This window comes from Musa acuminata, chromosome BXJ3-4 (assembly GCF_036884655.1).
Source record: "Musa acuminata AAA Group cultivar baxijiao chromosome BXJ3-4, Cavendish_Baxijiao_AAA, whole genome shotgun sequence".
Taxonomy (NCBI): Eukaryota; Viridiplantae; Streptophyta; class Magnoliopsida; order Zingiberales; family Musaceae; genus Musa; species Musa acuminata.
The window spans coordinates 38,961,373-38,976,601 of NC_088352.1; the positions used below are offsets into that span (position 1 = coordinate 38,961,373).

Here is a 15,229-nt window from a genome sequence, read left to right on the forward strand (position 1 = left end):
CATCATGCAAAATAATTGTGTATACATAGCATTACTACTTATAATGTTTGAACAACAAACTGAAATTGCTCCTACAGTCTCCTCCTTTCCTGTACATGGCTAGTAAACTACCACACACCTCACAGAACCTAGCAGCCTCCTTCATAAACTGTGTAGGTAAGTTTCTTGTGCTATTGTTTCCCTAACAAGCAGATAAGGACTATTTACATGAGGCTTTTCCTTGTAAAGCAATATACATCTCATAAACCAAACAAGCTTTCACCAAACCGTCACTTTGGCATCAGACCTCAGAAACAGTAGGGGAGTCTGGGGAAGGTAGGGCTTGCCACAACCAAGAGACTGAGGGAGCACAGGTTCAGTCATCTTCGACCTTGTAAGACTCCACCGTGATCTCAGATAGCCATAACCCCGGGAAGAGAGACTATGCAAAGCATGCAAACAAAAACCCAATCATCTATTAGTAAACAAAGTCGAGGCAATTTGTTCTCTTATGTTCATTCATATAGATCTTGTTTCGTTCATCAAAATATATCTATTCTAATTTATACAGGATACAGATGCATCCCATTTAGCATCCCATTTTTTTAATAGGATCAGTTAATTCGTATCAAAAGTTGGTTTACTGATTACTTTTAAACTCTGTAAATACCCTGACATCGCTAATGTCTTCTATGCTGCATATACCAAAATTCCAATAGAAAGACAACATGTTATTATCCAACATCGAGATAAAAACATATTATTATCAAATTCCTGATATTAAAAAAATCAAGATCCTAGAAAATGATGCCGACTCTCTCTCTCTCTCTCTATATATATATATATATATATATATATATATATATATATATATATCAACATATTTTCCTTTTTGACCCTATATGGACTTCCTAATCTTTTAGTATGTCTGAGATGTCTACTAAAATGTATTCCCTAAACACTGTACTGACTTCTTAATCTTTTCTTTTCCTGTGTTCAAGTTTGAGTTGGGGTGGGGAGAAAAGCCATGAGGTCTTGTACCTAAAGAAACAGTTCTTTTAGCCTTTGAATGCTGTGACATATACAAATGGAGCCCATCTAATGATTCTTGATGGAGCAAATCAAAAGATTATTCAACTCTAACTTCTCAAAGCAAATAACAACATTAGTATTAGTGTTTTTTATTTGACAACTGAACATAGAGTCTTTTAATGTTTTAATTTTATCTTGACAAAAGTTATCTGCTGTAAGAAAAAAATAGTCAAACTTCAGCATCAAGAGCATTCTTTGAGGAGATTAATGAAATATGAAACTGTGGACATATTCAATCATGAAATATATGGAACTGTAAGAATGCATGAACTATATGAGCTTTGACCCACATACCAGTAGAAACCTATATGCATGAATACTCTGTTAGGGTATTATAAAATATTTTTTGGGTTAATATTTTGTATATTTGAACTCAGCTTCTTCCATTGATTTATAACTTCCATTATTATAGCACACACCGGAAGTTTTTCATTATTTTTCTTCTGCAACTGAAAAAATTAGTTTGTTAATCAATAGTTGTGCTTCTTTCTGTTTTTATTGGCCATTCAATTGTCAATATGCTTCATGATTACCACTGGTGGATCTGTATAGATTAGTATGCACGATATATCTATATTTTAATTGGTTACATTACCATATATCTCTTATATGGAGGTAGCAATTTGTTTCATTATTTTAGCTAAGGATTTATCTCGACTTTTATACTAAAAATTTGTTGCTTCATATGAAAAAATGTGCCTTCCCATAGTGATTTAGATCAGCATGGATTTATTTACCTTCAAAACTTCACAGTCTGATGATTTTGAATGGACAAATTGATTCATTTATGGAATCCACTGGAAACAATATTCTCTTCATTACTCTTTCACATCTCTCCTTTAATTCTTTCAGAAATTACTTTCTTCACTCGAGCAAAGATGGGAAAATACAAAATGACTCGCCCTATCAATTTGATAATATAGTTGGTGCATCCTTTAAGATCCTTTTGATGCTCTACCACAACTTTGCAACTACCTTCTGCATTTCCATGGACATCTGCTACGCACTCCTATCATATCCCCCATGCTCCTACTATGAAGCTTGATTGCAACTCTGTTGATGCATCTTTCTACGTGGCCAACTATTAATCAATTTATAAAAAATCCTTCCGTTGCATTACCTCCGTGCCATTATCAACCTTAGTACAAGTATGAGAAGGCTCCTTAACAATGATTTTCGACCAAAGTACCTATCTGAAGTGGCCTATCAATAACGCGGTGCAAGCGAATGCCAACACTCCAAAAATTAAGTATGTTGAAGCGAGCATAGGTGATTCATACACCATCAGGAGATTATAATTCTGGACCCACAAGCATTCTCATCGTACTCTGAGGTCCCCAACAGTTCTGATCAGGAAGATCCTGAGAGACCAACCAAAGTTTTGAAACTAAGGAAGCCTATTCATATGGGCAAATTACAGATTAATAGGGATCGCAATACTTCTTGAAAACCAATGGATCCTATTACTAACTTGGTCCAAAAATTGATCCAAGCCTCAAACCTGACCTTTTTATGTAGTTTCAACTATCCATAAATCCAAACTCTCTAATCTCTCTCCAAACCCCGAATTTTATATTATCTCCATACATTACCACTTCTCCCACTATTTTTATGGTCCCTCCTCTCTTCCCTCACTATTCTCCCTCCTGTCCTTTCAAATATATATATGAAGAGGTTGTGGGTAGATTAGAAATGACTGATTTGGTGATGTATGTTCAGCATACTTTCTCATGCTCAACCATTTAGCATCCTTAGATTCTTCCTATTAAGTCAAAATAACATTGGCAATAACAACTTTTATTATATAGTATTTTATAGTCATAAGAATATAATATGTTATGCATATTGGATTGCTCATCCCCCCTCAAAGAACCAAATCTAATAGAATGTCCAAAAGACTTTGACATAAAGTCCATTAGAAAAGACTTAAAATGGGATTCTATGCGAGACGCACATCCTCCAGCTCGACCCATTGAGTTGTATTGATTTAAGACATGCAGGATTGATGCCAAGATACAAAAGAAAAGACTAATTTGAAGGTGGCAAAATGGTAGCTATACAAACGCTACCGGAGTTGTAGTGGAAATGCAGTTCCCAGATACCATTGAACAGCAAGATAATATAATTTAGGGTGATTAGAAAACAAAGGATGCTTACGTCGAGCAGGCGCTGTACGACCTTAGGCCGCTTCTTTGGCCGCCGGCGAGGCCGCGATCCCGTCACCGCGTAGATGTCCTCCTCGATCTCCTCCGCCGTCAGCGACACCGTCAACCCGATGTTCCTCTTCTTCTCCTGCTCGTCCGCAGCCGCCGCTTCCGCCACGGTAGGAGCCCCCGCTCTCGCGCATCCCCCGTGGCCGTTCCCATTCGGCGTCCGCCTCGCCCTTAGGTTCCACGGCCTTGCGACCTCCTGAGCGGCCCCCATCACAGAATCCGGCGCCGCAGTGTTCATCCGGTCGACCGCCTCCCGGAGGTGGCCCATAAGCTTCGCCCTCAACTCCTCCAAACCCCCGTCCTCGCCGCCGCCCTCAGCCGGAGGGGCCTCCCGGCAACCGAGATGCCCCGCGGCGGTGGTCCGGTCGCCACCGTTTCGGTCGACGGCAGCGCGGCGGGTCGCCTTCCGATCTCCCCATCTCGGGAGGGGGAGACGGTGGCGAAGGCTCGGCTCGAGATCGCCGTGCGGTGGGTCCTCCGCAGCCGCCATGGAGCGGGACGCCCAACGGTCGCCCGGAAGGTGACGGAAACTGATCTTTCTACCAGCGAAAGAAGGCGAGAAGGGCGGTGGTGGAAAGGCGGTGACAGTTACAGCCGCCGCCGAGGGAACAAACACACAGAAAAATAAGCCAGGGGGAGGCGGAGAGGGGTTAATCTCAACGGCGTAAAGATGGGCATATTGGGAAATTAAAACGCCGCTTGATTGCTCTCTCAAAGCGACACACCCACGGTATACCTGAGCTAGAAAGCTGGTTATGTCGGTGTATCTCGGTGGGTCATCTACCGGGTGAATGAACGGGTTTATTATGGGAATATTAACGAAACTCTTTGGGCAGTGACTCGTTAGTTGACACGTAGGCTGTCCGGAAGTACTTACTGCCCTCTCGAGCACGTGAGATTCACGTGGGACGTCTCCTCTCTCTGTCATGACAAGTTGATGGTAGGTGACATGGTTGACTCTTCCCAATTCCAAGCATACAACTATGTACTAAAACGTAATTACATAAAATTAGAAAATAAATATTTATTAAGAATTAAGAAATGTAAATTACATGAACTTTCTGCAAATATATATGTTTTTATTTAATATATTTATTATCTCTTTTGATGAGACGAAAAGACTTTTAAGGCCCGAAGACATCATTATAATTTCGGAAACGCCCCTGGCCCTGTCTTCGATGACAATGTTAGCGAGGGTATGATGACAGCATTCATCAGGGCACGTCTCCTGTGTCATCGGGTTGGTGGAAGCCGGGAATCTCGCCCTCTCCCCCATCTTCCCCTTCGCCCCAGGAGGTGCATCTTTCTCCGATCCACTATTTTCCTTCTCTTAATGGTTTAGAGATCTTGCTGCTATGTTCTGTAGTCTTTTTCTTCTTCCTCACTGTTTTCTGCAAGGAATTGCGGCCGTGATGGATCTGCGATTTGAGCCGCAGTGTTTTTGTTACTTGAGGCTCACTTAATTCAGTCTAGGGCTTTACTCTGTTCTTGTTATTGGATCTGTCATGGAACTCATTTGGTTGGGGGATTGTTGTGGCTTTTGGTGCCTGGTGGAATGGGTTAACCATCTGTTAGAAATCTTACAATGATGAGTGAGTTAAACTGGTCAGAATTAACATATATTGAGTCAGACACTAATTCAATCCAAAAGCTTAAGCTTATAGATTGCGGGTTAGACTCGGATATATATCATATCCCCATGTTCATGTTGAGCTTAATTGTGTCCCCCTAAATCTTAATCGTAAGGATCTTAATCTTAACTGTAAGGGTAGGTGGTGTGACCAACTTTGCTTGCACCGCAAGCTTAACTTTAGTTACCAAGCTCATGCTGATTGGTCAGGATTAACATATATTCAGTCGGACACCAATTAATCCAGAAGCTTAAGCTTATAGATTGTGGGCTAAGCTCAGATATATATCATCCGACTCTCTCGATATTTACCAATGTGAAACTATTCTCTTGTTCCTCTTCAATCTTTCCTCACACATGAATATTTTCTAACACCGTCTTTGTCTTGGGACTCGATCTCTGTTATGCTTCTACTTTGAGAAACCGAATGTGCTTGTCAAATTTGTTCTCATGCATCCTCAGATGGCACAGTGTTCTTGCAAAAGGGTTCTGATTGTTTTTGTCTGGGATGACATCTCCTCACACGAGTTTGTGCTCTTTCCACGTTTTTCTCCTCCGCCTGAGTTACATTTATTGCATGAGTCCTCGAGCAAGTGATGTGTGATCATCTAAGAAGCGGGGATTCTGTCGCACTGCCTTCTTTTGCATTCTCGAATGGTGTATTAACCATGCATGGTCGTCCACTTGGATGTATGGTTGGGATGCGATCGCTCCCTACACGATTAAGGTCTTGAGTATTGATCAGTATGAGTGTTCCATGGTTCTTACATCGAATATGAAAAGAAGATATGGATTTCATAGTACTTGATGATGCATTTTCTTCAATCTTCTGTTATATTTTGGTAATTGCAAAGTGAAATCAGGCAATCAATTTGCAAGGCTTGAATGGCAAATTTTCAATTTTTGTACTCTTTGGGGTTGTACTGTTACATGGTGAGATGACATTTATGATGATTACCTTAGATATGTTAGTTTATATCACCCGTGTTCATAAGAATCTGCACTTTAACCTTGCGACCTCTTTATCCTAGTTCTTTATTTTGCCTCTCATCTCAACTTTATGGTGTATGTGGGAGCACAACCTCATGCTGATACCTGCATCTCATACTTCAGCTTTGATTTGTGATTTACTTGCAATGTAAATCTTTGAATCAGAATAATTGAGTCCAATCCAGCTTTAATTATAGTTTTTTTTTTAAAATATTTTTTCTGCATGATTGTGGTACTTTGCTTAGGATGTTTCTTGAGTTACTCATCGTGCATTTTGAATCCTGGAAACCATCTTTTGCCTTTGATTCTTCCTAGAGTAAAGTAACTTTGTAAAACACAGACTGAAAGCTTTCATTGTGACCCCACTCTGCAGAATTGTCAAACATATATTGAAATATTAGTTTCTTAATTTATTATTGACTTTCAGATGTTTAAATATTTTTTGGCAGAATTTCATCTATCTGGCTTTATCTTAATCAACCTTGTACTATTTTCCCTTAATCTGCTCGTTGTCATAATAATTTTTGTGAAATATTTAACAAGTTGGTCCTCGATCTATTCTTTTGATAGGTACTAGAAGATGGATTCCAGCAGGCGTCAGAGTGGAATCCAACAATTGTTGGCTGCAGAGCAGGAAGCACAGCGAATTGTCAATGAGGCTAGGAATGGTTGGTTCCTTCATTTTTTAATATCTTTTTCCTGCATGTAATGAAGAAAACAAAAACAGATCTTAATTAGTAATATATAGCTTTTTCAAATGTGATCTTCACATAATATACCTATGTATTAGCTGTTGGTTTTAGTATTCCTTGAATTTGGAATGTTGTGTAGCAGCTAAAAATTTAAATATTCAACCAAGAAAAGAAGTTTATGTTGATAGCCTTGAAGTAAGTTTATGAGGGGATACAATGTATATTCAATGAATTTGTATGTTTTAATTTATCTATCTTTATGTCTAGCAGTCATGGGGTTGCTATATAAGGAACTTACTGTTGCATGATTTTAATTAGTTGCTATTAGTGTGTCATAGGAAAAGCAAATGTTTCTAGAACTACCTTTGACCAAGGTTTGAAATTTCAAACTGGTACCAATAATGATTCTTGGGTAGACCGGTATACTGCTGGTGTGGTTGTGCATGCATGTGTCGTTACTTCCCCATGCCAACTAGTATGAATTCAACCAGAGAACAGGGGAGGTTGGTGGGGAGGCGCAGGAGGAGGAAAAGGAGACACTGATAGAGGAAGAGGAGGCGACCATGTTGGAGGATGAGGCCGAGGAGAAGGTAAATGATGATGCAGCAGGCTGAGGAGAAGGTGGCGAGGCAGCGGTTGTATAGGACCACATGCAAAGGCCGGCATAGAAGCAAAGAAGGTTGCTGTAGCTGAGGTGAAGGAGATGGAGTGGAGGAGAAGATATGAGAGAGAGAGAGCTGAGAAGCCACCAGGGACAGAGGACAGCTTGTCAAACTAAGTGTCAAGCGCTAGGTTTTCCTCCAAAGATTCAATGTATTTGTCAGACTGTCTAACACAGTAAGTGTTTCAGCCAATAAACACTATTTTTAGTTAGACCAAGCAAAATGGTACTTTCATGTACTAGCCATGGCTTAGATTTGTAAAAACTAGCACGTACCAGCCGTGCTGTCACGGACAAACTTCTAAACAAGGTGTTTGATGTAATGCTTATATCTGTCCGTGTCTGTTGGCATGTTCATGCCTTGTATAGCATGTAAAGGGGCGGCCGAAGGCTTAATAGTCCCATTTTAGTTGGGTTAGTGGCCTCTTTAGGCTTGTAAATAAAGGTTGTGTCATGTGGACACGTGCGAGAGCTTTTCGGTCTGTAATGGACCATTTTACCCTTTGTTGTGCCACTGTTCAGAGCTTGTAAAGTCTGTTTGTAATTTGCTTTGTCTATGAAGTGTTTTTCGGAGATGTTTGCTTGTGGATCCCGATTGAGGCGTTCTCTCTAGCCCGTTCTCTCTTTTGGTGGTCCTAAGGGACGATGGGAGGCTTCGGGGAGGCTGACCTTTGCGGACGGACACGCAAGGGTGCCGCACGACTTAGGCAAAACCAGCTAAGTCCGTGTCATATGGTATCAGAGCGGGACAAGCACTCATAGAAACACTTGGCATGCAAACGTGGGGGACCTAGCGGGACTGCGTTGAGGGCAGTCAGCACACGCGCGACCGTTTGAGGGAAAACGGGCATGGAGATGTAGGGAAAAGAGTCGCTCAGAGAAGCGGGCATCTGAGATTGGCATTCAGAGGAATGGCCAACCCTTCGCGCAAGAGGCACCACGAGAACAGGCAAGCTTGGAAGAATTTGGAGCGCACAAAGGTTGGGATGGCTGAGTTTGAGCTACGGCTCAACGTTGACAACTATACTTAATGGTGCTCTAGGCAAGCGAGGCGCTTGGCAAGAATGAGACCATGCAAGGTAGAATGAGTTGCTCAACGACCAAAAGAGTTATGCAAAGCTCATAGAGGTGAGGGGAATTGCTAACTCGAAGAATTTGGTACTCATGCATGGGCTTGTATGCGGACGACGGAATGTTCGTGGCCATCCCAAGGCGGTCGAGACTCGGCGCCATGGAGCATTGAAACTTTCTCTTCGGCATGCGAAGGATACGTCCGGAGGAGGCTGAAGTGTGCAACGAGTTCAGCATGTTGCTAGGCCTTGAGGGGTGCAGCGGTGGCTGTATTGACGTGGAGGCGCAATCTAGCAAGTGCGTTTGCAAGAGGCAGAACAATGCACAGTTTGTTCAGCAGATCGGAGTAGTCCAAGGGGATGGTGATCTTCGAAACGAAGAGAGATGTTTCTCCAACGGGACAGTTATCCAAGAGGGATAAGTCTTGGCTCTCCAGAGGGAGAATCATGTGAGACGGACTTCACATGTTGAGGAGGAGTACCTCACAAACAACAACCCCACGAAGCTCAATGGACCGAGCAAGCGGCGAGGAGTTGTCGCATGATCTCGCTCGAGAGAATGCATTGGTGGATGCATTGCGAGATCAAGTGGGGGAGCGACCTAAAGCAACTTAAATGAAGGCACACTTGGAGTCGATGTGGAGATCGGACTCAAGGGAGGGCTGACCTGTGGAATGGTGGGCACGAGGGCCACCATCGACTCAATGCAAAAACGAGGAGCGGAGCAACGTGGGCGCAACTTGGCGAAGTACCCAAGCCGCATGAAGGGAGCCAGCATAGAAGTTGGAACATGGAGCAGAGGCACAGTGCTTCCCTAGACAGAGGTCAAGGACATGAACTCTTGCAGAGGCAGGAGTAGGATCATGTTGTTCCATGGGTCCTTCATTCTGACGGAGCGGACTCATCTTGCATGGTGCCAAAGACGAAGGGAGCTTCGGGGCACATGCACCTTATCTCGGAGAAGCATTTGATGGAGGAACTAAGGCGACTCAATTTACGGAGGCGAAGTTGGGTTCAGAAGGCCTTAGCACGGGGCAAGAGGACGCAGAGGCGGGTACTCTTGAAGAATATGCCACAGTGTTGCCATTCAAAGTTGCCATAAAGGAAGCGGTGCGCAGCGTAGATTGTGCTGGTAGGGGCAGAGGCCCAGGATCCAGGCAATGGTGCACAAATTACAGCGAAGTCGGTGGACTTCGGGAGCTACTAGGCGACGGACTGTCCTAGAGCAGTGCTTCATCTAGGTGTGACCCAAGAGTGGGTGGATGAAGGTCGATTGCCAAAGGAGCGAACAAAATCGAAGGTGGAGGTGACCCTGCGATGTATTGGCAGAGGCCACACATGGAGGGTTCACAATTCGAGTTTATTCCACAAGGATCAGAATGCAATGGAGATGTCACCAGGAGGCGACATGGTGCAGCGGATCGTGGTGGAACAGTTCGTGGCAATGCGATACACACGACACCGTCCCGTGAGAGATGAGATCATATGGAGGTATGATCGGGAGCTACTGGGAGCTCCACTTCGGTGAACAACACGACAGCAAGAAGGGCTATGGATTCAAGGAGTGAAGGCCATGGTACCGCAGAGGCGGGTCTTCCGTGCGTGCATCGAATTTTGCATCGGATGAAAACCTTGGCCATCAGCATATGGGGGCTGTGTTCCACCAAGGGAAGAGTTCGAATGCAAGTACCAGTGAGTCCCATGGGAGGGACTTGATCATGCAGAGGTATGATCGAAGCAGCTGGAGAGTGGGACTGCTCCAGAGCCCATATTCGCTTAAGGGAGCCCGACAAGTCAGAGGACAAGGTCGAGTAAGCGAACGTTGCTACCAAGGAAGCTAAGGAGAACAGAATCGGTGCAGTCCCTATAATGCGATGGCAGAGGCCATGCATGGGAGTTGCAGTCTGTCTTTCCATCGACCAAAGGAGAGCTGCTTGGAGAACACAGAGGTGTTGAAGCAGGGGGTCGAAAAGGGCGAGGAAGCGACGACAAGTCCAGAGGGACTTAGCTACCCAAAATCAAGCATCAGTTAGAATGGAGGTGGACTCAGAGGAGTGCCACGGAGACATATCTACTGATCGTGAAGAAAAGGGATGCAGATGCGAGGCAACGGATAGTAGGGTCATGGGCATGGCAGCGCCATGGTACCGCAGAGGCGGGACTTCCGTGAAAGTCATTGATCCCTTGCTCTCATGGAGGGGAGAGCGCTTGGTCGTGAAAGGGGCCGAGGAGGTGGAGCATGCAGAGGCAATCTCCAAGTACCGAGACAAGGCTGAAGGGCAGAGGCCAAGAAACTTCATAAGACCGGTGTCAACAAGTTTCTCATCAAGATAGCCGTAAGTGAAGGACTTCGGGTCATGCAAGAGTGCACGACCAAGGAACGAAGCAGGCAGTACGCGGTGCTGTACCTTTGCTACTCAGTGGAGTAGGCGGCAGGGTTGATGGAGAAGACGGTACAATCCCAGAGGCGACCTCATCTATCAGAGAATTACTCCAAGTTGGGGTGAAAACTTCCTGCATTCCAGAAGTTCAATGGCATTGAGAAGGTGAATCACAGTAGCTAACTCAACGCAAGGAGTGCAAACACTTCAAGTGCTTCAGAAGTGTGAGCAAAGAGCAGGCGAAGGCCAGTAACCAGCTCGATGCATGAAGTACAATCTCGAGGAGGCGGGCGAAGTCAAGTAACCTTTGCCTTCTCAACTCTTAAGAGAATGGGCGAAACCGAGTACCCCAATTCTCTTATCTATCCAGCAGAGGAGCTCTGTACAAGTTCAAAGACCCTTCGAAGAGAATGGAAGACAACAGTTGTCAAATCCTCACCAATGGTAATCAGTGCTACTGAGAGTAGATTGTCCGCTTCATTTCCCAACGAAATGCCAATCGAAAGCTGAAGTGATGCGAACCTACTTGGATGTGACAACTAACTGAAAGAAGAGTCAATGAGCAGATTTTGTGGAGGAAGGACCCAAAACTTCAGAAGTTTGCGAGACGATGCTCGTTAAAGCTCCAACAAACATCCACCCAGTTCAAGCAGCATGTGGAATTTTTGAGAGACTGGCGCAGTAAGGATGGTCTTTTCCTTCATTTGGGAGATCCGCAAGAATCAACAAGGATCAACACAACTCAGCTAACCCCACACCAGAGTTAGAGTCATTGGCGAGTTGAAGCAGCATGGCGGATCAAGGGTTCGACGACTCAAAAACAGCAGCGGAGAGCAACTGGGAGCCAGGAGGCGCATTGCAGCTGGAGCAGAAGATTGAAGACTCAGCAAAGGCGAAGAGTTGCAGTGTTCACAAAGGCTTCGACGAGGACGTCGAAGGGATAAGTGGGGGAGAATGTCACGGACAAACTTCTAAACAAGGTGTTTGATGTAATGCTTATATCTGTCCGTGTCTGTTGGCATGTTCATGCCTTGTATAGCATGTAAAGGGGCGGCCGAAGGCTTAATAGTCCCATTTTAGTTGGGTTGGTGGCCTCTTTAGGCTTGTAAATAAAGGTTGTGTCATGTGGACACGTGCGAGAGCTTTTCGGTCTGTAATGGACCATTTTACCCTTTGTTGTGCCACTGTTCAGAGCTTGTAAAGTCTGTTTGTAATTTGCTTTGTCTATGAAGTGTTTTTCGGAGATGTTTACTTGTGGATCCCGATTGAGGCGTTCTCTCTAGCCCGTTCTCTCTTTTGGTGGTCCTAAGGGACGATGGGAGGCTTCGGGGAGGCTGACCTTTGCGGACGGACACGCAAGGGTGCCGCACGACTTAGGCAAAACCAGCTAAGTCCGTGTCAGTGCGGTCAGTTTTTGAACCTTGCTTTCAACTATGTTTGAATCAGTCTAACATGTCCACTTTTTATGTGTAAAATTCATTGTTGGTAAAAATCTTGTAACATTTTAATCAAATTATTTTGGTGATATATATACACTATATATTCTGCTTGTTATTGCCCTTCATTTTCATGAAAAAAAACTGTCATCATCTAAATAATTGGGTTATTTTCTTTTGATTAAGGGAACTGAACCCAAGTAGTTGATATATTGTTATTGTTGCCTCCGAAGATGTATCTGGGGAAAACAATGAGATAGACAATTTTAAGATCTACTAATTTGTGGTTTGTATATCTTTTCTAAATAAATATTGACTATCTATTACCGCATGCTGTGTTGTCTGTAAGTACTACCTGAATGATTAGATGATATACATATGAAGCTAGTAATGAATTATATTTGTAATGCCTAAGTTTGTGATACTTTACGCAGCTAGAGTCCTTATTAATAAGGTTCAGTTCCAACTTTTGATATTTTTATAGAAAATTATTGCTAGTCAGTGATTTATGAACATGAGTTACATAAAAGTTGCTATGATATGATAACTTATGTCAAGATATACAAAGTATTTTGTTGTAGTACTTATCGCTTTGGCAGTTTGTTAGTGTGGTGCCTTTTATTAGGAGGGTAATTTTGTGCTTATCAAGGATCTCTATTAAGTTCTTAGTTCTATTGGTCTTTAAGAAATTAGACTCATTGGATATGGAAAAGAATTCTATTTATATGAACTTCATTTATGTAGGATTAAAGTGAGTGATCTTCTTAGTAGTTTTTGCATGTTTATTTTTTTGGTGGTGGGCTAGAGGGGATATTGTAATAACTGGGAATGAGTTATTTAGATAAAGGTGGACCACATTCCTCTATAGATTAAACAACCTTATGGTAGAGAGGTGCTGAAAAAATGCCACAAAATTTTGTATTCATATGTGCATATGTTGCTACAAATACTTGTAAGGAATTATGAGGTAGTGGTTACTAGGAGATTAGCAAGACCATAAATATGCTCTCTTGGAGTGGATTTTTGTACTATTGAATTTTTTTTCAATTCAACATTTGTTTTAGTTTCCTTTAATTTTATTGCTTGAAAATTGTTTATGCAACTTTATTTTCTGAGTTCTTTAGGGTGATACAATGACTAGATTATGATAAACGAAAACTAGAATTGCCGCAAGCAATAATTGGAGTTCTGTTGTACTGATTAAACTTTAAATTTCTAATTGAGGCCCAACTCATGAAAGGGGTGGTCTTACTCAGAAACGGTTTGTAAACAACGACAACGACCTCAAGACAACTCAAAAACAGAGAATGATGAACTTCAACTTGTACATAGCGAACCCTGACTTGTTGCTGTTACGTAGTTCTTGTTGAAATAGTCGAAAGCAAAAAAAGATCATAAGAAAGCATGAGAGAATTATAGTCTCTGGTATTGTGCATAAACTTGGAGCCCATATAGATGGCTACTATGATAAGAGATTCTTATGCAGCTGTTTACAAAGATACGCTTTGGTTAATTTCTTTCTATATTTCTCACAGACCTCTTCATGAGGTTGAACTATGATCTTAAATAAATTGATGATTTTCTATCCCCGAATTTATCATTTCATAACTGGAGCCTCTAACTGATCTCTGCTAGAAACAAAAACAAATCTGTGAAGCTTCTATCGATTGACGAAAATAACGTAGAAAGACTCATTTTGGTTTAGATTATTAATTCTGAGTATCTGTTTATTTTCTTATTGTTGGAGGAACTAATTGGAAAAACGATAAGGGTTTGGCATTGCAAAGGGAGCTTATCCAGGGTCTAAAGTTGTTGGATGAGTCAGCTAATAAGAGTACAACCTTGTATCACAGCTAAAATGGCAAGGTTGAAGCAGGCTAAAGAAGAAGCTGACAAGGAGATTGCCGCATATCGTGCACAAATGGAAGCGGAGTTCCAGAGGAAGGTTGCTCAGGCAAGCGCCGGCCACCCCTTGGTAACGGGGCCTTTTATAGCTTCCCATGTCCCCCACTAATCTACTACTTTCTTGTGACAAAACAGAGCAGCGGAGATTCTGGTGCAAATGTAAAGCGCCTTGAGCTAGAAACCGAAGAGAAGATCCAGCACCTGAAGTCACAGGCAGCAAATATCTCCCAGGATGTGGTTCAAATGCTTTTGAAGCATGTGACCACCGTGAAGAATTAGGGATCATCTCGTGAGATCAACGCCATCAAATAATTTTGAACACCCAATTGGTCAGTTGAGTCCAAACTTTTATCTGTAAGCATACGATGCAGTATTTGTGGTTCCTTGAATTAGCCGCCGCTTTTGTACTTCACCGTTTACATTATCCGCATGGAGTTTATGCGCACTGAGGTGTCATCCTTTGATAAAGTATGGAACGTTCGTTAAATTAAGCTCCTCGATTTACATGTCATCCTTAAACTCATTGTTATCATTTTTAATCTTTGTAAATAAATAATTTTGGATATTGTTGTCTTGGGGATGTAATCATAGTTATTCTCGTGCAATTAATTATTTATGTAGGGAAATAAAGGAAAACATAAATACATACGAACAGAATTTAATTGTTCTCCAGCATTCGTGACTTTTCGTACTTACATGTACATATGCTTTCATACGCGTGTGTCAGACTTTGATGGCATATCCTCGTGGAACCCAACCCAACCACTAAAGTCGATTCCTGCCGGGCTCCACGTTGAGGTCAATCTCCAAGTCGGCCCCACCGCCATAGCTCACCTTCCCGTCCACCGCTGACGGAGAACCAACGCCGTCATCTCGATCGGCAACCCCCTCGAAGTCCTCCAGTTCGAACCTCGGCCGCCATCTCCCTCCTTGCGATCTTCTTTTCGCCTTGGTCGTCGCCGCCGCCGTCTCGGATATCGTGGTGCTCCGACCACAACGACGACTTCGCGTCCTGCAACCGCCTGACGATGGCGAAGAACCGTTCCACCTCGTCCTCGGTCACCCGTCCGCGATCCTTCCCTTCTCCCTCGTCGTCCGCGGCCGCGGCCAGCTGCCGATTCCTCTTCTGGCTCTCCTCCATCGATCCCGGCGGCGGTAGCTGAGGCTTCTTGTCGTTAGG

General features: G+C 43.2%; 2 protein-coding genes across 2 annotated transcripts; one reads left to right on the top strand and one right to left on the bottom strand.

Annotated features, from left to right (window-relative positions):
• Window positions 1–2: 2 nt before the first annotated feature.
• LOC135635518 (uncharacterized) lies at window positions 3–3,924 on the bottom strand. Its single transcript, XM_065146630.1, has 2 exons — window positions 3,229–3,924; window positions 3–421 (listed from the first exon to the last, which is right to left on the bottom strand). The coding sequence occupies exons 1-2, from the start codon at window positions 3,772–3,774 to the stop codon at window positions 356–358; spliced, it is 612 nt and encodes a 203-aa protein (XP_065002702.1). The 5' UTR covers window positions 3,775–3,924; the 3' UTR covers window positions 3–355.
• Window positions 3,925–4,442: 518 nt separating this feature from the next.
• Window positions 4,443–14,614, top strand: LOC135636505 (V-type proton ATPase subunit G-like). The gene is made up of 4 exons (XM_065148201.1): window positions 4,443–4,580; window positions 6,475–6,572; window positions 13,998–14,098; window positions 14,185–14,614. Exons 2-4 carry the CDS (start codon window positions 6,485–6,487, stop codon window positions 14,326–14,328), a joined length of 333 nt encoding a protein of 110 aa, XP_065004273.1. The 5' UTR covers window positions 4,443–4,580; window positions 6,475–6,484; the 3' UTR covers window positions 14,329–14,614.
• Window positions 14,615–15,229: the final 615 nt, after the last annotated feature.

Excerpts from the sequence above, each read along its gene's own strand:
- LOC135635518 (XM_065146630.1), bottom strand. The coding sequence starts at position 3,774 with ATGGCGGCTGCGGAGGACCCACCGCACGGCGATCTCGAGCCGAGCCTT. Across the intron at positions 422-3,228 it reads TCGTACAGCGCCTGCTCGAC|TCTCTCTTCCCGGGGTTATG; the intron begins GTAAGCATCCTT and ends TGCTTTGCATAG.
- LOC135636505 (XM_065148201.1), top strand. The coding sequence starts at position 6,485 with ATGGATTCCAGCAGGCGTCAGAGTGGAATCCAACAATTGTTGGCTGCA. Across the intron at positions 6,573-13,997 it reads TGTCAATGAGGCTAGGAATG|CTAAAATGGCAAGGTTGAAG; the intron begins GTTGGTTCCTTC and ends CTTGTATCACAG. Across the intron at positions 14,099-14,184 it reads TCCAGAGGAAGGTTGCTCAG|AGCAGCGGAGATTCTGGTGC; the intron begins GCAAGCGCCGGC and ends GTGACAAAACAG.